The 27,261-nt window shown below is 35.0% G+C and overlaps 1 protein-coding gene across 1 annotated transcript; it reads left to right on the top strand.

Annotated features, from left to right (window-relative positions):
• Positions 1-17,480: 17,480 nt before the first annotated feature.
• LOC142986390 (chymotrypsin-2-like) lies at positions 17,481-26,580 on the top strand. Its single transcript, XM_076134875.1, has 5 exons — positions 17,481-17,517; positions 18,011-18,197; positions 20,936-21,182; positions 25,380-25,526; positions 26,238-26,580. Exons 1-5 carry the CDS (start codon positions 17,481-17,483, stop codon positions 26,379-26,381), a joined length of 762 nt encoding a protein of 253 aa, XP_075990990.1. The 3' UTR covers positions 26,382-26,580.
• Positions 26,581-27,261: the final 681 nt, after the last annotated feature.

The raw sequence follows: 27,261 nt of genomic DNA, 5'->3' as shown, positions 1-27,261 counted from the left end.
GGAACGATCCCAAATCCTCAGAACATAGAAGAAATTATTTCAAATTCCTTTAAATTTATTTCCTCTATTGTCGACACGTTGCGGTGACTTACCTGGCTGATATTTGAAATAAACAAAGTATTTTTTGGAATTCATATCTAAATATTACTAGTGACATAAGTACATGAGTTCATACTGTAGTGCATCGTAATAGAAATTGACAGCGTTATACACCAATACATGTGCACAAACATCGTCGTCATGAAAACATAACAAACGGGATCTTTCGAACTCAATAACGTGAAACCAGCTTACCATAACATGTTTTCCCCTTTTGGTTAGTAACAGGAGGACCCTTAACGAGTACATACGTTCCAAGTACGATGAAGGTCGAGTTCTATGCGGTCTCCAAAAAGATATAAAACTCGTAGATATAAAGCCACGAGTGACTCTTGGAATCGAAGGTGAAGAACCTCTTTGTGGCTTTGAGACAGATAACGTAATTATGTCGACTCTTGGGATACTCAACTGCTGAATATCGTGAATATTGAATGGTGAGGGTTTAAAGAAATCGTTGATAATACTAATCGCCATTTGAACGGTTTGATAGCTTGGTATATAGCTATATTTTCCTAATATTAAAGTTAAAATCCACAAGTCTTACTGACTTAACGGGATTGTAGCCCAACTTTAAAAATCACAAATTCAAAATCACTACAAAGCATTGACCTTATTACTGTTTTTTTCAATAGTCAACAGTGATGGGAAATTGTCCCAGTAAACAACTGTGTCCTTTTAGTATGCGAGGGCAGTTAGACCTTGAGATCAACTAACCAAGTTTCACACTAACCGAGACCTGGCAGTAAAACTATGCAATACTTTAAGATCTGAAAAAGAACTTTAGGAATGGAATGATTTCTTACATTGCTTTCACCGTTAAAGCAAAGATTCCTTGAAGATACAGAACTATAAAAATATTTTATCTTTTCTTCTTCTTTAATACTTAGCATCTCTTATACAGAAACAGTTCTTAAACGAGGTCATTTCAGATGTAACGAAAAATATGCAATATTTGCAATACTTCGCACTCTCCGCGATGTTTTACTGCAGACGCGTATAGTTCATGTGTGCCAACTAGGAGTACTGTATTATGTGACTGTGTCAAGGATATGGCAAGCTTCCACGGTGACTGTTCATCGGAATTTAATGCTAGGACATTTCAAGAACATAGCTTTTATTCTTTTTTGTAAATAATGGTCTAAAATGTTGTCGCATATTGGAGTATGCAGCAAAAAGTATCTAAGTAGATCGGGATTTTAGAAGAGATGCCGCTTATCACTATCGAGCTACTGTCAACAATTTTGTTCACAAAATGTAAAGTTCCCTCTAGCTTGTACCAATAAACTAGTTTATTTCAGTTCATTACATTTTAAGGCGATACAATAGTATGAGCATGTTATTGGTAGCGAGATTTTCTACACTTGGTACGATCGGGTGACGAGCATTGGTTTTTACAATTACTTTTAAAAAACCCTGGCAGAATACGCCAAAGCCACTTATTAGTCTTTACAAAACTTTTCTATAGCTACTAAGTTTCGAAAGTTTATTGTATAGTAGTAGGAAATTGAACCTCTAACAACACAAACGTAAATATCCAAATGATATCTGTTACTAGGTCCAAAAATCCTTCACTCCGAACTCTCATAACGATAACACCAAGGTCTGTACTCCAAACAATTATGAATTAATGCTCAAAAGTTTTCGTTTGAAGTCGCAAACTGAATTAGAACATTTAGTCTCGAGCCAGCGGGTGACAAGTCTCACTTGAGCGTGTATTATAATGAATTATATCTGGAGTATTTTAGAGTTTGTTCCCTTGAGGAAGCTGAGATCTTTGTGAAATGAGGTTAAGTTTACTACTAAATAGAATATTCAGTACTTAGATCAAGTAGTTTTGTAAGATTGTCTGGGTGTGAGTAGTCACGAAGGACGGTATTTTGCGTTTGAAGCCTTAGTTTGCTTGTTAAGTGAAAAGCAATATTGTAAGAGTAATTTAAAAAATTGTTCATTTTGTAAAAGTTATAAAGAGATCCCTTTTTAAGTATACAGTTTCTCAAAGCAGTAAAGGGAAACGCAAATATTGTATGTAATGAAAGTTCCGCGTGTCCGACTTATAAAGACATACTATAAAGTGAAGTGTACTAAAAAATCTGCGATTATAAAACCTAAAGTTCCCCAATCACATTATTTCTCGTATCAAACAGTTAGATCACAAATTACGAGATACAACACCGATTTACGCGTTAAGGTTCTTACGAAATAAGAAAGAAAGGTATATGTCCCAGCCGTCTAAAACAAGGCAACATTATTGCTTTTTCCCAGAACTGTCCACGTTCTAGGACAAATTTCGTCCAGTTATATAAGTAAAAGTAAATATATGAAGGTTTCCATCGTTTATTAGAAAGATGATCAAAGAAAGGCTAAGAAAACAACGAATAACATTAGATGTATGTTTAGTGATTAAATGTAAATATTTCTATGAATGTGATATGTTTTTAGGAGCCCAGGGCCGGATCTGGTATGTACTTTCCCGATAGCTCAAAAAATGGTTAAATTATCTTGGGAATTTATTGCTGTCCTACTGACTTACAAACATTGTACTATTTTTTTGTAGGTACGTCTTTACAAAAAGGCGTGACTTAACTTAAAGTAAAAGTTATTCCTAATGGCGTATAATTCGTTACGTAAAGGTGTGACTTAAGTTTAAAAAATGGTAATTCCTAATTGCCAATTTAAATCATAATCACACAATAGCGGAAAAAATATAAGTAAATCGTATTTATATCGTGCACCAAAACATGACATTTAAAAATCCATCAAAACTTCAAAGCGTCTCCTTAAAAGTTATTTATAAATATTCTATTTTTACTCCATCCCCGAGTCATCTCGTAAGAAGTTTTCAAGTTTATCGACCTTCGACGGTGGAGTCCCAAGACGACCGTAAATAATTTTCTTTAGAATATATTTCACATCTATCGTTTTTGTCACTTGACTGAACTAAGTGCAGACTCACTCAGCCGTAAACAGCATTTGAAACTAAAAGAAGATACAATTCTAATGCATATATATTCTCGACAAATTGAAATAACGTACTTATTGGATTTTACATACATACATACCAGCACAAAATCACGCCGTTCCCATAGGTTTAGGCAGAGACCAGGGAACGCCACTTGGTACGATCCTTACAAATTTCCCTTGCTTCATTCACATCCATACATCTTGTCATACAGGACCGCGAGTTACGAGTACGCACGTGACCCTTTTGCAAGACAAGACCGATATGTATTGTATTTTAATGGAATCAAAATAGAGTTTTGTAGTATAAATTTTAAACAATAATAAACAAAGCTGTGGATAACGGTGTGGGTGCACATTTACCCAAACATTTATACGTAATATTAGTTGTTCAGGACACAATGTGTAACCGTTTGTTATTCCTAATAAATAAATAAATACAGACTAACTATGCCACTCGTGTTTCTATATTTAGTTTCGTATTTACTTTCGTTTGATAAAATTCGGCAATCGCTTTTTTATGTTTGAAACATTTCAATTGATCTCGTAATTAATTCACGTTTTGAAAAGCTTCAATCATTCGTTTCATGCAGTATTTATTCAAAATTTTTCTAACAAACCCGATTGCTGGGTTGCTTTGACTGGGCTGTTTTGTATTATTATTTTAAACTGCAGGAATCGATCTTCCAAATAATAGCTATTTTCAATTGCCTATTTTCATGTGCATTATAGGATATTTTTAACAGATTTTTTCCATTACATCAAAAGCTTAAAATTACTATTACGATCCCTAACTTACTCTATAAAGCGATTATGAGAGCATCAATGACATTTTTCCACAAACTGTATCAGCCATCGGTTTACATAGAGTTTAGTACCTTCAGGTACCTTTAGTACTTGATAAAAGCACCGGTAATTCAGTGATAAAAATGAATTAGTTATATAATAATATAATCTATACTAATATTATGAAGCTGAAGAGTTTGTTTGTTTGTTTGTTTGAACGCGCTAATCTCAGGAACTACTGGTTTAATTTGAAAAATTCCTTCAGTGTTAGATTGACCATTTATCCAGGAAGGCTATAGACTATATATCATCACGCTACGACCAATAGCAGCAGAGTACCAGTAAAAAATGTTACTAAAACGGGGAAAATTTTGACCCATTCTCTGTTATGTGACGCAAGCGAAGTTGCGCGGATCAGCTAATGTTGCATATTGTGAATATTGCAAAGATATTGTAAACAATTCCAAGTCCGCCTCTGCAAATGCAGACGTCCCGCGGGGCGGAATGTTTGCGACCGCACATTATTGCTTGAGTTACAAGAGTTCGCACTCACAGCTATTGCGATCCTATGATGTGTTATGAACCTGTTGTGTTAGGACCAGGGTCGATGACCCCTTTACCTAAGTGATACTTTATGTTCTAGCATAATGGTGTAAAAGAATCGGGTTTGAGCTTGTTGTTGTAAGGTTTGGCCCTAGGAGGTTAAGGAATATCTAATTTAGCTTTTACACTGAACTAGATAACGCCAACTCTCGCTCTTTAAATCAGTTCCATATTGCCGTATTTTTTTTTTAATTATTTTTGTCTTATACAGTCAATCATGACAGTGATGATGGGAGCCCAACAACAAATTAATAAATTGTTATTACAACTGCCTGTATCGCGATTCTCTACAATCAATACTATCAAGTATCTAGAATTGACATTAAATTGTAATGCAAAAATTGTTTCCACGGTGCCCGCTAGAGGCGCTAATCAGGTTTTCAAATTTAATTTCTGAATAGCTAGCCGGTTGTCCATAGTCGATACTGAACTCTGATGCTGTCGAATTCAAAAAACGTCAGCCACTCCACTTTTCTCAACAAACAACACTAACATTATACGTGCGTATTATTTTTATACCCCCTGTATCTGAGAGCACGTCGGCCTCGGTTGTCAGGAACAGCAATGACAGTTGCCAGGGGGACTCAATATCTACGAATATCCTGGAAACTCGTGACTGATAGATCTCGTGCTACAAATTATAAATACTATGGGTCAATTGCAATTTTTGAGCACAAGGACATGGTATTTTAGCAGCAATCGATTAATTAAGTAATATAGCTAATTTGGTCTGAACAACTATACGTAGTGTAACATTAATTATGGAAAGAAAGAATTCTAAGGTAAACTAAGTTTACAATAAATTACCAAAAGATGTATTTACTATTCTGTAGGACTTTGATTTTTATCTTGAAGCAAGTTTGTATTTAAATAGCATAGCTGCCTGCTGTATTTTTAAAATAAAAATCAGGTATTGTAGTTTAAAAATTGTGCTATAAACGACAATATTTGCTTTATTTCTATTCGTCTTAAAAGTGCATCAAACATTATTCCCCCATACGTCGTGTCCCTGACCCAAACCGACATAACGGCAAACTTCCCGTTTTTGCTCAAACGCAAATTGGCCCAAAAGTATTCGTATAATGTAGGTAAGAGTAGCAATTCCTCGTTGTTCTTCCATGTTCTCTGCAGATCGCGATATCTCGACAAAAAGGGGTTAGTCGCCGACTCAATTGAGACATGTCTGAATGCTTAGCATTGACAGACGACGCAGGGCTGGCATACAAAAACGTTAGGATCTTATTCAAACTAGGAGTAACATGGAAATAACGGCATATGGATCTGGAGGCGAAAAATGTGTTTTTACGAGTATCAGTTTGAGTAAACGGCAAAGTTTTCAATGCTTGTTTAAAAGATTAATTGACTCGGGGAATTGGGTCGTGTAGTCGCAAATTTGAACCTTGAAATTAGGTATTTAGACTAGACTTGACCTTTGAATCAGGTATTTCGTTAAGAAAATAGACTTTATAAATTAATTCCACCTCTTTACTGTAAATATTTCATATCACAAAAATCCTAGACCAATATTTTCAAACAGCTAAAATGTTATCTAATACAAAGACAGTATTTCATTTTTCAACAAAATAGCACAGCTGAAGCATAATGCACATTCATCAATAAAATATCTGAAACGCCAGCCCTGTAAACAGACAATGTCTTTCAAAACGCCACGCTTAGCTCTACCGGTGTATTGAAACGTATGTCTCCGGCCTTCGAAGCCTCCACAACCTGCAGTATAAACTCAACTCTATGTTGCAAGTGGTAGAGTCTATTTTTGTTTGTTCGTAAGTTATGTGAGTGTTAGAGCTTATAGCCGTGTATATGGGATGCGCGCTTAGCCGTGATGTGTCAGCAATTTATATTGCTGTGTGAATATTTTGGTGTGAGGAACTCGTGTTGGTGATATTTCTTGATTAGAAGTGAATTATTTGAGTTGCTTATGAGTTATTTATAGACAGTTATGAGAGAACTGCAAGTTTACGGATATGAGTGAATATGAATCGCTATCACAAGGTTCTCTCCTTGTATTTAACTGCCTGCCTATACCTAAGTCCAGCGACATGCCAGAGCAAATATTTGGCGCCGAACGTTCTTTTCAACACTATTTGTCAACTAAATTACGACGTGCTCAGCATAGCACCGATCCTTCAGTCGCTGAACATTCACCAGATATGTCGCTACACTTAATGTATAACTAACAAAATTATTAAATGGTCTATGATTTTTAAGAACGTAGCGATAAATGCCTCATTACCAAAACCCATTAGGAACTTCTAAGGGCTATAAAAGGTTAATACCATAATAGTCGTAGTCTTTGATAATAATCAAAACATGGTTCACAGTTTAAAGTTAATTTTCCATTCGGCCACACTTGTTAAACGTATAGACGCGGCGGTAATTGATCAATGACCTGTCAAAAAAGGCCAACCGTCGACCCTTTTGTACACTGCTTAAAATTCACTCTCTTTTCACTAATTTCCTTATAGCCCTTACGACCTCGCCACCTTTTAATACCTGTTACTAAGGGCTAAAGCTTTCAAGATGATGTTAAAAGCATATTTTAGAGATTAGTCGCCTACATAAAAAGTTTTCAAGATGTTTTGAAAACAGGTTATCCCATAGATTTCGTGACCTTTAAAGATTTCAACTTTGCGATATCATAAGATGCGATGTTAACTTTTCTGATAAAGCTGTCATAATTATGATGTGTTCTTAATTAATTAATCCCGATACGACTATGCACTGAATGGCAAGTTTTGACATAAATTAGTCTACTTTCAATGGCAAGGCATAATATTGGGCATATTATTGTACTTGTTTATCTAATCAATAAATCGAATATGTTAAAGTTTTCGCTATTCGACTTGGTCTGAATCCGCCACTACAGTTTTAATATAATCTTATAGTTTAATAATATTTTAGGCTATTCCTGTTCTTAAAATCTCATCATTGGTAATCTATGAGACATTTTTCTTTTCCAAACTTCATTTTAACATCAAAAACGTGACCAAAATCAATAACAAAACCTAAATAATTCAAGATAACTTTGAAACCAAGCATTCGTTGTCCATCTTCAGTCATATATATTGTAAGGAAACATTGTTTTGTTCCAAACTTCCCAAAGTTTGATTACGAGGTTGGGTACGTGACTCCGGTATAAATTATTTACGTCTAATATACGACCGATACGCGTCGGAAAGAACGCCATGTTGTATTAATGTGTAACCGCAGAACACCGAAATTGGAAGGTTGTTACACCGTTTTGTTATGCAAAGAAACCTGTAGCGCGATTCTCTACTACTATCAATTACCAATAACCGGCTAGCTAGCGAAGGATCAGTTCAGCGCCTCTAGTGGCTGTTGTGTCAAACTAAAATGTCAAACTTTATATACTAAATGATTCCAGTTGTAGAGAATCATGCTAAATAGCACGATTCTCACGATTCTGTGCAATCGGAAAAGTATAATAAATACGAAAATCGGAACAGCGCCTCTAGTGGGCGTCGTGGGAACTATTTGCCAGAACATTTTAAATGTCAAACTCTCGATACTCGATAGTAACGATTGCAGAGAATCGCGCTACTGAATCATGTGAAACTGTAATACTAGTAATACCATGCAATAGTGTTAGCTGGCACCAAGACTTGATGCGAGACTGCGCGCATACTTTTAATGAGCGATTCAAAATATGTAAATTTTTTACACAAAATTTGCCGTTTCGCCTGCGTTTTTAAGATGCTTCTCGCGACATCTCGATGTGTCTCGCGGTGCGGTCGCATCGCAAAATCACCAACTTACCAACCACTTTCGGGTATCGTCGCGTCGCGTCTCGGTTTGAGCTGACCTGAGAGAATACACACCGCATTATGTAATTTCAATCGAATCTGATAGCTTTACAAGCTCGGTATTGATCTAGATTGCAGTTGAATAAAGTTACCTGAGCTCAACTTCACCACAGATTTATCGAGGCTATAAGACCGACAGTTACAGAGTGAAAACCGCTACGTACAGCCATTTAAACTACTCTTCTTACTCAAAATATATTCCATTTCTGTACCTCGATTCTCTACTGCTATCGACTACCGACAACCGGCTCGCTATCGAAATTTTGACATTATGAATGTACTGCCAAAATATTTTCTACGACGCCCGTCAGAGGCGCTGATCAGAATTTCACACAAAATTTATCTGATGACAGGTCGGTTGTCAGTCGATAGTAGTAGAGAATCGAGCTACTGTTTTCGAATACACAGGTCCAGCTTATCCGAAAAAAATGCAGTATTGTTTTAAGAATAATTTGTGCAAATGTTAACGTTGTTACACCGTATTGTTTTAGTGTAAGGGCCTAAAAGCATCAAGTAATTCCCAGACAACAGTAATGAAAATTATTACAACACTAGTCATAAACTTCCAGAAGGAATGTCTTAAGATTACAATGTAGCTCTACCAACTAGCTCCAGATTTATGAAGATAACTGAAACAGCTCTGTTATGAGTCAAAGTTTTATTACATAACTACTTTATGTCCCTTCTCTGTGTATTCTGTTTTATATGATAAGTTTGTTATAGTTGTTAATAAGGACCCCTTTATGAATTATGCTGAAGACAGATGAGAGATAAAATGATTATGATGATAATCTTTGTATTACGCGATGTAAAGTGACATTAAAAAGAAAAGTATGCTGTAAAAATAGTTTGCTGTAAAACTATTTTTACAGCATACTCTACATATAATGTAGAGTATGCTGTTTATTTTTTTATTATTGCGACAACTAGTTGTTTTCCTAGCAAGTTGTATGCTTTGGTGTGATAGGAATTCTCTCGTGTATTAGAAAATTCCTTGAAACGTAAAAACCAAAAATTCCTTCAATATAGTCATACGACAGTCATAAAATTGGAAACAATAAAGATATCTGGAATAACCTAACTCGGTAAGTGCGAGTTGGGCACTTTGCATGCCTTTCAGAAATGTGTTATAAACCCTCAGGCCTGTAAGGTTATTTTTCATTTCGTTTTCCCACTGAAATGTAATAAACAATATCACAGATACCGTTGACAATATTATGAAAACCGGACAATAAAGAAATACACAGGAATGTCTTCGGAACGCTTGGTTTGTTTTCATTCAATAGACAATTCATTTGAATGAAACTTGATTAAATTCCACCTGTCAACCTCGTCCTTTTCAATTCAATTCATTTTTCCCTCAAAAATAACAAAAAATATATTGAAAACAAAACTTGACTGTAAAGACATAAGATTTATATTCGCTTGTATTTAATTTTGAATATCATTTCGTGCTCAGTTACGTCCAGTCTTTACTGGTTTTACATCGACTTTTCAATGTTTGAAGGAAAATATTGGTGTTTTCATCAGATAAAGACTATCAGGCAGGTTTATGTTAGCTAGTTCATTAATTACTTTAATGGCAGCATCAATGGCTAATTTTCTTTGAATGACCCTAGATAAATATCTTGACTAATGTTTGCCATAATTTCACTATAGCTTACGGTCTGTAGTGGTTCGTGCCAAACGTATTATACGTGTATAACACTAAACTTGGACTGTTATTTACTAGTTCTTATGGACAACTTAGTATGAAGTCTTAGCATGCACGATTTATCACAATTAAGTATAACTATTAATTTTGTATATTTCCAAAATAAAGTAGCTGTATTATTTCCAGTTACTTTGTATATTTAGCGGTAGTTTATCTATTCAAAAGCGTTTTTTTTATATAGTTTATCTATTCAATATTTTATATGAGTTTAAACGGGATTAAATAGATAAACTACCACTAAATATATCTCAGAGACCAGGGGTTAAACAGGTTACCGTCAGTAGTATAAGCCTGATGATCTTAATTCTATATACTTACTTACCTAAAATTTGTATACCTCCGCCAGTACCTCGATTCTGTACCACTATCGACTACCGACAACCGGTTAGCTATCGACATTTGACATTTAGAATGTACTGCCAAATTAATGTTTCCAACGACACCCGTCAGAGGCGCTGATCAGATTTTCATACAAAATTTCTCGATGACATTTCGGTTGTCGGTAGTCGATAGTAGTAGAGAATCGAGACACAGGACCTTGCATACAAGACTCTCTACAAAGTTGTTGGACTAAAGCAAACGTATTTTATACATTTTTCCACGTATGACCATAACGTACCTTCGAATGTTTATTTAAAAAGTCACTCAGAGATTAGAAAGTAGAACAAATTTGTACATGTCCGGTATCCGGGGCGGTTTTAATTTAGTCTGCATTAATTACAGCGCTTATTAACGGAGTTGTGAGCTCATTTGCAAGGGTCTAACTGAGTTACGGGATTGTTTGATTAGTTAATACTGTACGTTTGCGATGTGAGGTAAAGCCACGTGAAAACAGGTACTAAAGTGTTTTGATTCTTGGTATGAATGTGATTTATTTAAGTGAAACCAAAAAACAATTACAGGCTCAGCTACTTGTGCAGAGTTTGTTGTATTCGAAAAGGGTTTGTCCTTTCACTTGATGTAGATACTCTAGATAATACCTAAATAGGAGACATAGTATTCACAAAATTTATTGTCATCATCATTTACAACTTTTTCCTATCTACTGCAAGACATAAACCTCCTGCCATATTTGTCCATATTTTTATCTATTTTAATGTCTAGGTTTTCCGACAGTCAGAAATAACAGTGTTGACTTACTCTTGTCCTAAACTTACGAGCATTATGTGAAAGCAAAATATTGTCTACATAATTTCGCTGAGTTGTTAGCCGTTGAAGTGGTCGCCATGGCCGAGATTGGTCGGAGAACATCATCATCAAGTAGTTTTATACCTTAATTAGCAACGTCAATAATTAATAACCTAAGTTATAATTAAAAGCAACTGTGCATCATTCAAGGGTGAACTACAAATGAAGTCCTCTTAAATCGTTACTGATTGAAGATCGGCCTCGTTATATTTATCAACCGCAAGTACTCTTATGTTTGGAATACTGTAGTTCATTACTGGCACTTTAAAAAGTATGTCTAGGCTACATATTTGAATGCGGCACTTTTGTTATTTACTCATTATCTTAACTTCACTGTAATATTTTAACGAAACAACTAATAATGACCTTAATAACTCGATATATCATAGGCCTAAATCTTCCCTCAATTCTGGAGCAGACCCTTGCACAGCAGTGGGACAGAAAAGGGTTTAACAAACCCATATTTTACACTTTTTAAGTTTTAAACTTATTAATAACCAATTTCAATACCGTAAGAATATTTTATACTTCCTCGATAGATTCTCGATTGTATCAAAATTTACGTTTAGTCAACATCGTTAAGAATTATTGATAGCAAACATAGTAGCCTCGCATGATCAATTTAGGTATCAACCACGTTGTAAATCACCAGAGTTTCTTACTAGATCATGTCATAACGCTCTAACCCTTATCCAAATCTACAATTAGTATATTTAGTCAACATTGAACCTTAACAAATAAATGATTTGATTTTGATTGGATAGCTACGAAATAAGTTTCATTTTACTTAAAAACATCTGAGCCATTAGAGATTAATAATATTCTAAGCACGCCAATAGTTTCCAAAATTCGCAGCTGCCCTAAGATATCATTTAAGCCACAATTTAAACAGTCAACTACAGTAATTTGTGGCAAAAATAAGTTTTAATAAAGTTGCCTTGCCAAGTTGTTTTACGACACCGGCTAAATGTCGTCTAGACACTTATAGAACTAAATTAGCTTGTTTACTTCTATTACTAAGCTGAACTAATCCCTTGAGTCAAGTTTATATTAATAGGTGCTAGAAATAAATGGGCACGTTATTTAGTATGTATGACCACACTGATAATACTGTACAACGGCGGTGATTTTAACTATTACGTTTAGTGGAATTTATTTGTTTCTTACAATTATCTCTACATGTTTGTAGTTATAAAACATAACTTAATGTATAATATTCAGAAATGTAACTTAGCTTCAATCTATATAAATAAAAATGGATCACCAAAATGTAGGTACACGTATAACATTTGAACAACTGAATTAAATTGGGCAATTCTAGCCTTGTAAATGTTTGTAAATGTCGGGACAAGGTTTGTAGGGCTCAATCAGTGGGATCAAAAAAATTCTTACGGGAATAATATCGACGGGATAAAATTGTACTTTACCCGGGCGAAGTCGGGCCAGCCCGCTTGTTTATAATATAATTATAATGAATGGCATGAACAATATAGCAACAGATACAGTGCACAGATGGCAAACACATAAAGGCAAGAGACGTATAATGTGATCGACGGAAGGATGCCACCTTTGTTACGCCTCCATTCCCCAGCATTGTATTCGTCTATTTTATTTATTTTTTTACTTTGGCGTAACGACTTTGATTTTATATACAGACCTCCGAAGTTAAATTACTGGTAGAATTACAATTTGATATACGCACGAATGCTTGTTTGTTGAAACACTTGAACATTGTCCTACAAATCTTAGGAACTGCGACGTAATTTGGCGATGCGTTTATTTCAAAATGGGGAGTGTGTCCGTTGTAGTTCGGTCTCCTAAGTTTGATGCCGTCAAGTATAGAGTGTTTGATTTTTAAAGTTTATTCAAACATTTGTTTGCGAGGGATAAGCTAGGGGCACAAATAACTGCTGCAACATTTTTCATTAAGAGCCCTGCCTCATTAGGACGCCAAATGTTACGTTGCCACACTGTCGCCAAATGAGTTAGGTGACATACATTTCAATATTAACTGCTCGGATACGTAGCCAGTAGTCAGCGACGCCGCCATGGTGTCTAAGTCAAGCGGGGCTCTAAATTATGTGTCGATAGCACTCGACTGTCAGTAGTCTCGATTGTCAGTAGTCGTAAAAAATCGCCTTGCATACGCTAGTATTTATTATACACGTTGTATTCTGTGGCATGACCTCAAAGGCAGTGTGTAGTTTAATTTAACATTTACACTTATTCGAAATGTAGTTTCCTGTCCTCATTTTACAAAGCTTTTGAAATAGTATTTAATGAGAGCATTTCGCAAAATTAATTTCAACTACGAGTGCACGTGAGCATTCAAATTATAATCGTTTTGGTGTAGTATAATAATATCTACTTTTGCTTTTTGTTAGTCTTTTTTGCATTAATTGTGACTTGCTCTAACGGTGAAGGAAAACATCTTGCACGCTTAAAATTTATTGAGGGCATGCAAAGTCCGCACTTGGCCAGCGTGGTGGACTCAAGGCCTAACCTCTCCCTCTCGTTTGGGAGGAGTGCCCTGCAGTGGGACAGTAATGGATTTAAAAAAAAAACATACTTGGTGCTACTAATGCGATAGGACGTTATTTTTCGTAAATGAGTATCATTCGGGAAAGACAGATTTTACACCGGGAAAAGAAATTCACTAATCACCACATTTTCTAACAAATCAACAACAAAAGCCGAGCAAGGGACATAGCTTATACTATTTAACTATAGTAAACAATACACTGGATAATCTCTACCTCTATATTTAGAGACTACATTGTCTTTAATACCAATATTGACAGATTAGTTTTGCGACTTCCCCAGTACGCAGGCGACTGCACTCAACAAACATTGTCAAGTGCATGTTGACGATGTACTTCATGAAACTTACTACATACTCGTAATGTTACCTTATCAATATACTAGTTAACTAGTGCAGGTTCACTCGCGTGCAATTTGATTGAAAAGAGAGATAAAGTAGCAGACCACTTTCCGAAACTTGGGACAATTGAAACCGTACATGACGGAAGATTTAGTGAATGAATAGAAACGTGTTGAATGGAACAATTGGCGCTAAATATTACGCAGGTGTATCGTTAGACATAAAGATTCATTTTTGATACAAGGATCTTTCACGTTTGTAGAGGGAGAGGTCGATATATGTACCTTAAAAATGGTCAACAATAATCTAAGTTTGCTAAGAAATAAGATAAGACTACATAATATATGTGTACTTAACTGTTCAAACTCTAATAATTTTTATTAAAATCTGTACATCACATCGGTTTGATTTCGAAAGCAAAACAGGCGGACAGGCTAACTTTCGCATTTATGTTATAATATGAACATTGAAGAAGGATGAATATTCTCGTACTCATATGACGTAACTAATTAGTCTGAGATATTAATTTCACCTTCTATTTTTAGAAGTTATGAGAAAAACAGGAAAATGAGAGCGTATACTGAACTTAAGATACTTAAGATATTAGTATTATCGACGAGAAATTAGTGCTGAAACATTTCCTGAACATTTTCCTTCACAGATATTTCGATAGAGTGGGCTTTTTAAAATGCTACTTTAAGTAAATACTTCAATTATGTATGAGTCAAGTATTACAATTAGTTTCCGCTGGCCTGATTTAAAATGCCATAATTTTTTAATTATTCTTAACACTCCCATAATGCTATTAAATTTTATTTTGGCGCAAGTTACACTAGCCGTATAAGAATAATTAGGTGACGACTACGGCCAATGTGGCCCGCGTCGAAATTTTATGCAATCCGAGGATGTTCGTGTTATTGCCCGATAGCACAGAAATAACGGTTATAGACATTTTAAAATAGTTTTAATAATATTACAATTAAATACAAAAACAAACTCAAACTTTAACTGCAATGGCCTGTCCGTCTTTTAAATCTTAGTTATTAAAAGTCGGACATTCACGTAACGTACCTTTTTAAGGTCAGTAAAACAGTTCCGTGACACAACCCCATAAATTAAAAACGTTTAACTTTATCAAAATGTAAACAATCTTTTACAACCAAAAATAACTTAGTATATACCAAAAATGACGCATTTAATATTTATCTGCGTCCTTGTTTCCCGCGAAATGAAAATAAGTTGATTCCTTAGAGGCTATGTGACCTCCTAACAATCACGCTTGACATTGAAATATAAATGAATACCTATAGGCTTCGTGAAGGCTAATTAATAAATCAAGTTTCCAAGTGTGTTTTTATTGTTTTTTGACTGACTGAGTATTTTGTAGAGCTATCTATAATGTTGCCAGATAGTATCGAAGTCTTACTATTTTCTTGACGCAAATCTATACTAATATTATAAAGCTGAAGAGTTTATTTGTTTGTTTGTTTGAACGCGCTAATCTCAAGAACTACTGGTCCGATTTGAAAAATTCTTTCAGTGTTAGATAGCCCACTTATCAAGGAAGGCTATAGGCTATATATCATCACGCTACGACCAATAGGAGCAGAGTAACAGTGAAAAATGTTACAAAAACGGGGAAAATTATGATTATCTTGAGTGACGCAAGCGAAGTTGCGTGGGTCAGCTAGTGAGTTATAAAGGTAGGTACACTGGTCTTTATGATGTTGTGTTTGGATTCGTGAATGCTTATGTACAAGTAAAATTAATATAATATTGGCTAGAAAGGATTTTTTTTTGTCGTTTTAGAAATAGTATCAAGTACAATTAACAAGGTATTCATGATGACAACGGACGTACCTTGATACGTCAGTTCTTGCTGAACTCTAAACATTTACTCATTTTATAATTATCCTTCATTCATTCATTTAAATTGGTTTTAACAGAGATATTTAAAGTAAAGTTGGCCAATATGTTGGTTTTGTTTCATACAAGCAGAGTATGTACCTGAATAAAATATTTCACAGCCTTCATCAACGTAACTTCATCGTTCTAACAGCCAACAAATCTTACTTAACCATCATACTCACGGGAACAAACTTGAACCTTTCAAACAAAAGTACCTATAAGTAGGAGATTATAAGAAAACGGGAAGATTAGTACTATCACTTGAGTGTGTATCAAAAGGACCTTTAAGTGAAAGTAAACAGACGTTTTAGCAAACAAATAGTACAGAGATCTCAGGAAAAACAAAGTTTCTTACTCCCTGACAATTGTTTTTGGAGTGTCTTGTAATCAATTTGAGTGCTTATCAATATAAAGTAGATTTATATAAGAGCGGCTTTGATCACGAATAGCAGAAACATTCGAGTGATCACTTTGATAAGTACGATCTTCTAAAATGTTTCGAATTGTATTAGCTTGCTTGATTTGTGTGGCTTATGGTGAGTATTTTTAAATCTACTCGTACTTGTGGTATAAGAGCTTAAGTTCTAAATTTAATTATTTAAAATTCATTATTTCTCGTTTTATGATTAAGCTTCATAATAGTTCACTTAGTCTATTTATATATATACTATAATCTAGTATTCAACACTACTTACTAAACTACTACAGCTTATAAAAAATATGACAGCCAAAGAAAAAACATAAAAAAAAAGTTCGATGTCTTCTAAAACCTAAGTCAATAATAAATATCGTCATCCCTAAGAGCAATAAAATAACAGTTTAAAAAACAACGGTCTACTAAAGACTTTGTCATTCAAACCGTTATCAAATTCTTTCATTCATAAGTCGTACTTATTTTCCTTCCAAGAATTTTCCGTAAACACAAAAAGTATAAACAAAAGATACGCCACTCACCCTTATTTTCAATTTTGATACTTTGTAAAATCTTATTGTAAGTATCTTGACTTTTTGTCGCCGTCCTCATTTCCATTTGAGTGCAAACATTATTGATGAAGGTCGTAAATTGGACATTCATTGTTGATAAATCAATTTATTTCTATTCAATACACAAGAGGTAATAGGTATGGGTCTCTATTGTTATATTTATCGCTATTCGAATCATTTATTGAGAACCAAATGAATTGTTGACTGCTTTACTTTTGCTGTATTCTCCACCACTATTGACCAGCGACAACCGGCAAGTTATAGAGTAATTTTGTATGAAAATCTGATTAACGCCGCAAGCGGGCGCCGTAGGAACTATTTGGCAGTACATTTTTAATGTAAAATCTTCGATAATCGGCTGTAGAGAATCGCGCTACTGGTGGTTGTAGATTAAAATGGGTGGCAGGAGTCTATGTCAAAACATAATTAGATTGATCTTAAAGTCTTGTTAAATCTTTTGAAGAAGGCTTACAAAACTGTTCATTGTATGAAAAATAAGCTCCATTCAATGAATATGATATATCCTAAAGTTATCAGCACGTTCGTGCGCTGTTAGCTTAGATAATTGGTCGAAAATATTTGCATGATGCAAATAGTTATTTATGGTCTATATGTATTTTGTATGCGTTGTTTGTATGATTGTAAAAGGCCCCGTGAAACGAGACTAAATCTTAGACCAAGGATTTCCATTTAAAAATGTAGTCATGCTTAATATTTTAAAGGCCCAGTAAGCCAGATAATACATTTTTAGCATATCAATAACCTTAATAACATTAAACTCGAATGAAAAATTCCGAGAGCTTATTATTCTCGTTACTCATACGCGGAATATATTCGGATTCCATCAGGAATTCGAGCTGTTTTCTTAGAACGCAGGTTGTACGAAATTTGTTTTGAACATATTAACAAACATATCCATTTGTTTTAAACATATCTGAAGGTTTTGTTATAATCTAGCAACTGTAGAGAGCCTTGTATGGAAAGTTCGCAACGTACCTATGAATTTATAACACAAGTAATTGCGACGTTATTATTTTATTTCAGGCTTTATTCTCCCCGATATTCCTTCAACGTTCGATGACCGATCAGTGCGCATAGTGGGCGGCCAGGCGGCTCCTGAAGGCAGGGTTCCGTACCAGGCCTCCTTGAGAAATGCCTTCAACTCACACTTCTGTGGCGGAACTATTCTGAACGAACGATGGGTGCTCACCGCTGCTCATTGTACTATTGGGTAAGTTCTAATGTTTTTTTAGTCATGAAATTATATATAACAGTATCCCAATTCCCTACAGTCGGTACTATCAAAAACTGGAACTTATTTATCGACGCGACGTTGAAAATATTTACGATCACCTCTAGTGTATTTCACTAGAACTATTTTGTCAAATTATTTTAATCGTCTTATGTTTGACGTATACAATACAATAAATAATTATGACACAAAGTCTGATAAGTAAAAAATGCTTTATTAATATTCGTAGATAACAAATCATATTTAATAAAACTATATTTTATTTCATAAAAGCACCACCGAACTTAGTTCTTCTGACTGCTCAGTAAAATAGAGCCTACAAAATCGACCGTCTTAATTTATATCTTCATAAATTCTTGGCGCCTTTACACCCGTTCCAAACTTTCAGTATTCAGCCATTGTACTGAGTAATAATTCTCCATACTCGACGGAAGCAAAGCCTTGTCTACGGCGATATGAAGCAAGGCTTCCGGTGGCTCAAATTATCATATACGGTTTAAAGCCCACTCACGTCCGTGGTCTGAAATCTGATATGAATGTAGGATCACATATAATTTTAGAGTATGTAGTTAAATACGTCCACGTTTGTAATCCGTGTCGAAATAATAATTACATTACTATACTAGGTATACTTTACTAATACTTGTTTCCCAGAACACTAAACTAGTAGTATTGTATGAAGCAAATTGCTTTGTTAAACTTAATAGCTTTTAAGCTAATCGTCTGCATTTCTGCAAGCCGTGGTGTCATTTCTAGTCAAGCTTTGTCACTTTTTTCATTGCATACTCAAAGAATAAGAGAAGTATGCAAGCTGTACCGCGATTCTCTACAATTGAAAGAATCGAGTATCGAGACTTTGACGTTTAAAATGTACTGCAATAATAGTTTCTACGACGTACGCTAGAGGCGCTGAACAGATTGTCATACGAAATTTGTCGATAGCTAGCCGGTTATCGACAGTGGTAGAGAATCGAGCTACTGAATCAAGTATACCCAATGTAATACTTAATTCTTAATCAACGCATTAAGTTTATAAATCCACAAAATATATTAGCCATCTAAACTTATATTCGCAACAATCCGAACTTAATGCCAACAATCTACGTACAACTTACGAAGAAAGTAATAGCAATTCGTAGAAATCGTGAGCTCGTCCTTGCGAGGGTCAAGGTCTTTTCAAATAACATACATTACTTCGTTACAATGTTGGGATATGGATCTCTGTAATATCACTACAAACTGTTATCGGACTGATATAACAAAGCCATAATTTTGTACGGCACTAAATGTCTCGGCCTTGTGCTACAACCTACATAAGTAAATACAAGGTTTATGACGCTATGTACAGAAAATATTTACGTGTTACAAGCTTGTTATTACAATAAAATTAGAAGTATTTTTTTATGTATTGTTAAATAAATTTCTGGCTTTCTATGCGAGAGACGACTGTCGTAGCTTTCGCGTTCTCTAATTTCTTCCTGTATATAAGAATTGTTTTGAATTTATTTGTTAGTCGCATACCTCACATTGTTTCTCTATAAATTTCTGGCTTTCTGTTAGAATGTGGCGCTCAAACTATCGAATGATTTTACTAATAATATAATTACTAATTAATATAAAAACTAAACATTAGGTACTAAACCTTTTTTTTTTTTCGTAGAAACCATTATGTTGCTCAGTCAAAATAGTTGTCCATTTGCCCACTGTGGAGGGCCTGAAGGGTCTAGAGGCTGTGGAGGTCTAGGTTTCACCTCTCCCTCAAGCAATAGGATGGGTATTGGATAAAATAATTTATTTGTTATAATGGGAACCTAATCCGTATTATTTTATACGGTTGGTATACTGTTGGTAGACAGTTGGCAAATGTTTCTTAAGCCCCCGCGCCGTAATATTTTAGCATTAGAAAGTTCCCTTCCCTCTATTACAGTGAAAGTGTTTTTCAAAGTACTACTGAAAGAGTTAAAGCGTTTTTCAAATAAAGTTTTGAAATATAAAATTCTGAAGTTGAGATGGATTACCGTTCATTGGAAATTGAAAACGTAAAATGCGTGTATTATTCACGAGTTGAAGAGTTTGACTCCGTCTGAAATGAAAGTTTTGGCCGATATCGATTTGCCGTCACTCTTTTACGAGTTATAGACTATTTTGGGTAATTTAAGCTTTTATTTATTCATGATATTCAATATTTTATTTAGTAAAAATAAGTTGAAGAAGATATGTATGCTGATGAGTTTTTTCGTAGTAAAATCCATAATTCACAACTTATGATACAAAATGTTGCTTATTTATTCATTTATCGTGTTTCTCTTTTGAACCACATTGCAATTCAGGGAACACTCCCAAATCAGTCACAAATATCATGAAACTTGACACAATACTTAATGAAATACATAAATAATATTCCGTCAGGAAGCCAACACAAGCAATACATTGTCACCTTTCAAATTATTACATACTAGCTGCCTCTCGCTGCTTTGTTTGCGTTACAAAAGAGAGAATAGGTCATAATTTTCCCCGTTTTTGTAACATTTTTTACTGGTACTCTTCTCCCATTTGGTCATAGCGTGATGATAAATAGCCTATAGCCTTCCTCAATAAACAGACCAACAGTAAAAGATTTGTTCACTTAGCACCAGTAGTTCCTGAGATTAGCACGTTCAAACAAAAAACTACTTGTAGTTTTATATCATCAATCTAATTAAACGCCTTCTTTCCAGCCAATCACACTACCTGATGAAGGTGGTAGTGGGCACGAACAGCCTGTTCGTCGGCGGCGACAAGTACTCAGTGGAAAAGATCATAGTCCACGCAGACTACGACGGCTCAGCCATCGTGAATGACGTCAGTCTCATCAAGTTAAAGAACGACATACAGTTCAATGACCGAGTCCAGCCTATAAGTCTACCTGATAGCGATACTGAAGGTGGCAAGGAACTGTTCTTGAGCGGGTGGGGCAGGACTTCGGTGAGTCGAATGAACTTTTACTTATTTTGCAATGTTTTTTAAATCAAAGTAAATTCGAAATTGACACTCTTTAAACAAAAGGGGAGCCAAAGTTGAAACCTTTTTGTGTTTGTTTGTGTCACCGTAAAATCTAAACGGATGAACCGATTTTGATGCGGTTTTTTATTTAGGGAGCGTACTTTCGGGCTGTGATACATAAATATGTTGCAGGAATAATCATCAAGCCGTTTGCATTTTTTTAATATTGTTACTTTTGTATACATTTAATATTGCTCCCGTTAATAAGATAACCGAAGAGAGAACCTGAGAGAAGAGAACCTTTCAATTAAACAAAACTTACATAATAACATAACTAATGTCTGTCTAGATCATTATAGTTCAACTGAAGTAAGTTCAAAATAATTTTATTAATTAATGTAGATGATCTAAATTAACAAAATATTTGATAATACACATTACGCAGTTACTTTCTCCGCGACCTACATACATATGAAAGACACACGAAAATGTGTAAATTCTTAGAAACATTAATTCAACAGGGAAATTACGCTTCTCTTAATTTGCTCTTCCACACTCGAGAGTTACTAAACGAAGCGTAAATTATACTTTACACGCCTCAAAAGTTTCAAAACATTAATTTATTTTATTATGAAAAAAGTAAAGCAATTTTGGAACCCTACTGTTTTTGACAGAAGACTAAAACCTGAGGTATAACCAAAAACAATCGAAGTCGATATAAAAAAAGTGACGACTGTTTTTTTACCGAAATACTAGTATTAGTTACTCTTCGAAGTAAGTTATTTTGGGCATTGATAATATCGTCGTTTAAGTTCTATAACCACGTTTGTCATTTTTTGGCCGTTTTGACATTTTGATGTCATTGGCTTGAGAATCGAAAGACCAAGGCGATTTTGCGGTCCGCGCTGCACTAACCAATATGTCCAAAAGTGAGACTACAATTATACTCTGCATGATTTTGCCCACGACTTAGTCCGCGTGGTTAAGTGACTTAAGACAGAATTTCCATACAAACATTTATTAAAAATATTTGTACCCCTTTTTTCGCGATAAAAAATAGCCTATATTCTTTATCAAATTAGCTTTATATCTCTCTCATTTCATTAAAATCGGTTGAGTAGTTTAGCCTTGAAAACATAACAGACAAATAAACAGAGTTTCTCTCGCATTTATAATATTAGTAGCGAAGTAGGGATTAGGAAATTTTCTGGATCTCTGTTTTAGTTCACAATACCAAAACAAAACAATAATAAAGTACCACCGCACTATAAAATGATGTACGGGTCAACATATCCTATAAAGTTACTATAAATAAACCCGGTTACACACAATCCGGGTCCAAAGTACGAATATAAGCGTTGTTTACATTGTTGTTTTTGTACATTTGTTGCGTAGTTAAGATGAACCCTTCGCGGATCACGCGGAGTGCTCTCTAATTGTCTCATTAGAGACATCCGAGTATTCCGAGTCCCCTGACCCAAAAACTACGACGCACTGTCTGGAGCCTACGTTATGTAGGTCACATTTGTTTTGTTTGTTACAATCTTTACAACTACTTATAATAATAACTAGCTGACCCGCGCAACTTCGCTTGCGTCACATAAGAGGAATGGGTCATAATTTTTCGCGTTTTTGTAACATTTTTCGTTGCTACTCCGCTCTTAATGGCCGTAGCGTGATGTTATATAGCCTATAAACTTCCTCGATAAATAAACTATCTAACACTGAAATCATTTTTCAATTCGGACCTGTATTTGTCCTGTGTGTCCTGAGATTAGCGCGTTCAAACAAACAAACAAACTCTTCAGCTTTATAATATTCGTAAAGATAATCATCATTTATTTTGACCAAACGATCATAAAAATAGAAAAAAATTACAGAAGGATATAATTAGAATAAAAATTAAAATAAACAAAGCATAATGAGATCATCTGTTTGGCAGTTCATGAATCATATAATAACAATAATACTTAGAAACATCAAGTCTCATTGTTTACAATACCCGAGGAGCGATATCGATGTATATCACCTATCGACAACAGAGAGTCCCAACCGTATTCTAAAGGTGTTATTTTATAGAATAAAACTGAGTGTTGGAAAATGCACTACTGCTTTTGTGTTTAATATTTTTGTCTATTCATTGTAAAATACGTTACTCTATAAGCTTAGAAACAAAAGATTGAAAATACGATTCAATTCTATACTGTGGAAATACTAATTATAACCAGTTAATTGTCTGCAAATTTCCTCCCGATTTGTAGTCCTTTTTGAAGTATAAGGAACTGATGTAAAAATAATAAAATTGTACGTAGATCGTAGCACTCGTAGCAATTGAGTCTCGTAGCATTTCGTAGCTCTAGCTCTTGCTACAGTCTTTAAGACGAAATTAGTTTAAATACATATCAACACTAGCAAAAATTTGTGCCAGATTTTACCAGTAAATTACTGGAAATGATGTCATGACCATGGTCTCAATTTTGTGTGCCAAAGTTTTAAAGATATTTCAAGTTCTTAAGAAATGTTAAGATCTTAGTCGAGTACCTACAACGAAAAAGCACAGAATTTTCTATTACAATTTTACTACGGAAATCCAAGGATATTTTATCTGAGCGTTACTTTTAACTGATTATTTAAAGAATTAAGCAAAATTAAGTTAGTGCTAGCTTTGGGTTTCCCTATCTTTAAATTGCAAATTATGAGGAATGGCAAGAAAACTAACCCCAGCGGTTATGGAAATGATTTAAAAACGTTTTTTGTCAAAACTTTAGACTAAGTTTTGAGAGGCTAAAAAGTCTATTTAAAGCTACCGGTAAATTACAACATATTTGTTATTTCCTTTGAAACATTGATACCACTAGTTACCGCAAAATGTAATTTGTTCCCACAGTATAAGATTGTAGCCATTCTTTGTATTAACAACTCTATGTTGGCAACAAAGGCTTGTTTATTTTGTCAAAATGATTAAGAAATACCGAAAGAATAGAAAAAGGTTTTACTGTACAAATATGAGATTCCCCGAGAACTCGTTGACTCAGACGTTCATAATATTTATACATAGGTAAAATACTGCCTAAGCAAGGTCGCCTGAATTTCGTTTTAGGATTCCGTACCTAAAGGGTAAAAACAACACCCTATTACGGAGACTGTGCTGTCTGTCTGTCACCAGGCTGTATCTCAAAAATCGTGATAGTTGACCATTGAAATGTTTACAGTCGATGTATTACTGTTGCCGCTACAATTATAAATTACAACAAACACTAACGGTCTCATACAACAAAGGTGTTTTTGGCGTTTTCATAATTAATAGTACGGAACCCTTCGTACGCGAATGTAACTCGCGCTTGGCCGGTTTTTAAGAGTAAGGATTTATATTTAATTCCTGTCTTTATGATAAAATATACTTAGTTTCTATTCCAAGAATATGTTTATTTATTTTAATTTATGTTAACATTTTTTGTTAATTACTTTAGCTATATGTTAGAGCAGTGATGGCCGAGTGGTATAAGTTGACACCTCCCACGCAAGTGGGCGCAGGTTCGAACCCGAGGCAACACACCAATGATTTTTCGAAGTTATGTGTGTATTAGAAATAATTATCACATGCTCCAACGGTGAAGGAAAACTTCGTGAGGAAACCTTGCATACCTAAAATTTGTTTAATACATTTATTGAGGGCATGCAAAGTCCCCAACCCGCATTTGGCCAGCGTGGTGGACTCAAGGCCTAACCCCTCCCTCATTACGGGAGGAGACCCTTGCCCAGCAGTGGGACAGTAATGGGTTAAATTTATTATTATTATATGTTGAATCAGTTCATGTTTAATGTATAATAGAATACGGGAATTAACGCGAACACGCATTTTACCTTAAAATGCCTAACGTTTCGGCGCAGGTTGCACTCGCAACCTGCGCCGAAACGTGCAACGCGAGAGTTTAAAAATCAGTTCATATTTATTGCCAACATAATGTTTTCTCAAGTACTTATAGTTATTTTCTAGCATAAATGTTAGCAAAATGTAACAAAAGTTCCACTTAGTTTATTTTAACACATAGTTCAGATACCTATAATTCTTATTTATATGCCAGCACCAAAAGGGATTGAAGAACGCTCAACACTTATTCAGAAAGTGCCAAAATTAATATGTTGATCAGTCTTACAATTTATTATTATGTTCGCCAGTACCCAGGTTCGATTCCCGCGCAGCTTCAGATGATCAACCTGACGTCGCTGAGCGTGGAGCGATGCCAGGATATATACACGTCCATTCACCCGGTGTACGCCAGCCAGATCTGTTCACTCACCAAGTCTGGGGAAGGAGCTTGCCATGTAAGCATCAAAATATTCAACCTTACCTCTTACTCTCTCGTGCCAATACTGCGGATGTTCTGCCACTTTCGAATATTGACAAACGACGAACTATCAACTCGATAGTAGTCGATAGTACTGACTGAAGGAAATCGAGTTTGAGTCTTCTTTCGAACGTTCTTTGTCGCGACTTCATTACATTGGCAAAGTGCATCAGAACTATTCAAATGTATTTTTGCCATCCAACGTTTCGTCACAACGTTTCTTTCGCTGTTACAATCAGCAATAATTATTTCGAATATTCACATGACTTCGAAAGGCAAGTTATAATGACTGCCTCCGTGGCACAGTGGTTTAGGTCGCCACGCCGCTACCATTGCGTCGGTAGGTCGTGGGTTCGATTCCTACACGGAACAATTGTTTGTGCGATCCATAATTAATGTTACGGGTCTGGTTGTGATTTGAGCCCGTTGTTTGTATATTTGTAAAAATTACCGCAACACAAAAGCAATTCTTAGTGCTTGAGTTGTATTTCTTAGAAACAAAAACAAACAATAATACAATGGTGAGTTGTCCAAGTTTTAAATCGTCGATCACTTCACCATCCTCAGGTACTATCCGACTACAAAATGACAAAAACAATAAAACAAAAATAAAAAATTACAATTTATTCGTAAAACATAACTGTATCATACAACTTAACAACTAATTTACAAATTTGTGCTTATACAGGGTGACTCTGGAGGTCCCCTGGTCGAAGGCAACAGGGTGGTGGGAATAGTATCGTGGGGCATGCCGTGTGCTCGCGGCTACCCAGACGTTTACACCAGAGTGTACGCCTTCAAGAACTGGATACAAGACAATATGGCGGCCTGAGGCTCAACACATTTTGAAAAAGATCGTAAATAATACTTTATCGATATTTTTAGAGTAAAATATACATAATGGATCAGCAATATCTCGAATACATTCAACTATATAACAAACTACATTTTACATATTCTTATAATTAAATACATTATACATTTCTAATAATTAAACTAACCTAAGTTAAATAACATAAATAAAACATCGTTCAAATCATGTAGAAAGTAATCATTGCTACCCTGATTTTTAGAATAAATATTTATATTTCGATATCGGTTTATTAAAACAAATGGTCTACTATAATTTACAGACGACTTTAACAAGTTTAACTCTATGTTAGTCTGATACCTCTGAAAACACGACTTCTTCTTTTCTTCAAGTAATGCTGCCAAAGCTTCCTCGATGACCTTCCAAACAATACGAACATACTTTGCAATACAAGTCTGTGAGAAAAGAAAAAAAAAACAACGTACCAATACGTTTTTCTGTTCTGAGATATAAGGAGCAAAATTATGAATACAATCGTAACTGTATCACAGACAATAGCGACTCCTATGAGGGACAAAACATGGCTCATTTTCCTCGGAGACATTCTAGTCTTACATGACATCACAGATACAACAATCCTTATAAATATTATCAACATAGAACTCATTACCAGCACGAATGACGTTATAGTTGAGAGTTGTCCAGCAAAATGTCTTTCTTCGTAAACACTTAAACTGGGTACGAAATAATTGGTTACAGTTCTAGTTAGAACAACAGTAAGATACGTGAAGATAGTCACTTGTCGTTTTTCATAACTCATTTTTCCCTGGAATACTAACACGAGTCTTAAATACGCGATCACTGAGGAAGTAAGAGACCAGCATAGAGTTATGGAGAATGA

The sequence above is a fragment of the Anticarsia gemmatalis genome, chromosome 2 (assembly GCF_050436995.1).
Source record: "Anticarsia gemmatalis isolate Benzon Research Colony breed Stoneville strain chromosome 2, ilAntGemm2 primary, whole genome shotgun sequence".
NCBI classification, from domain to species: domain Eukaryota; kingdom Metazoa; phylum Arthropoda; class Insecta; order Lepidoptera; family Erebidae; genus Anticarsia; species Anticarsia gemmatalis.
Note: the sequence above shows the minus strand (reverse complement) of the source record. Positions and strands in the feature narration are given on the sequence as shown.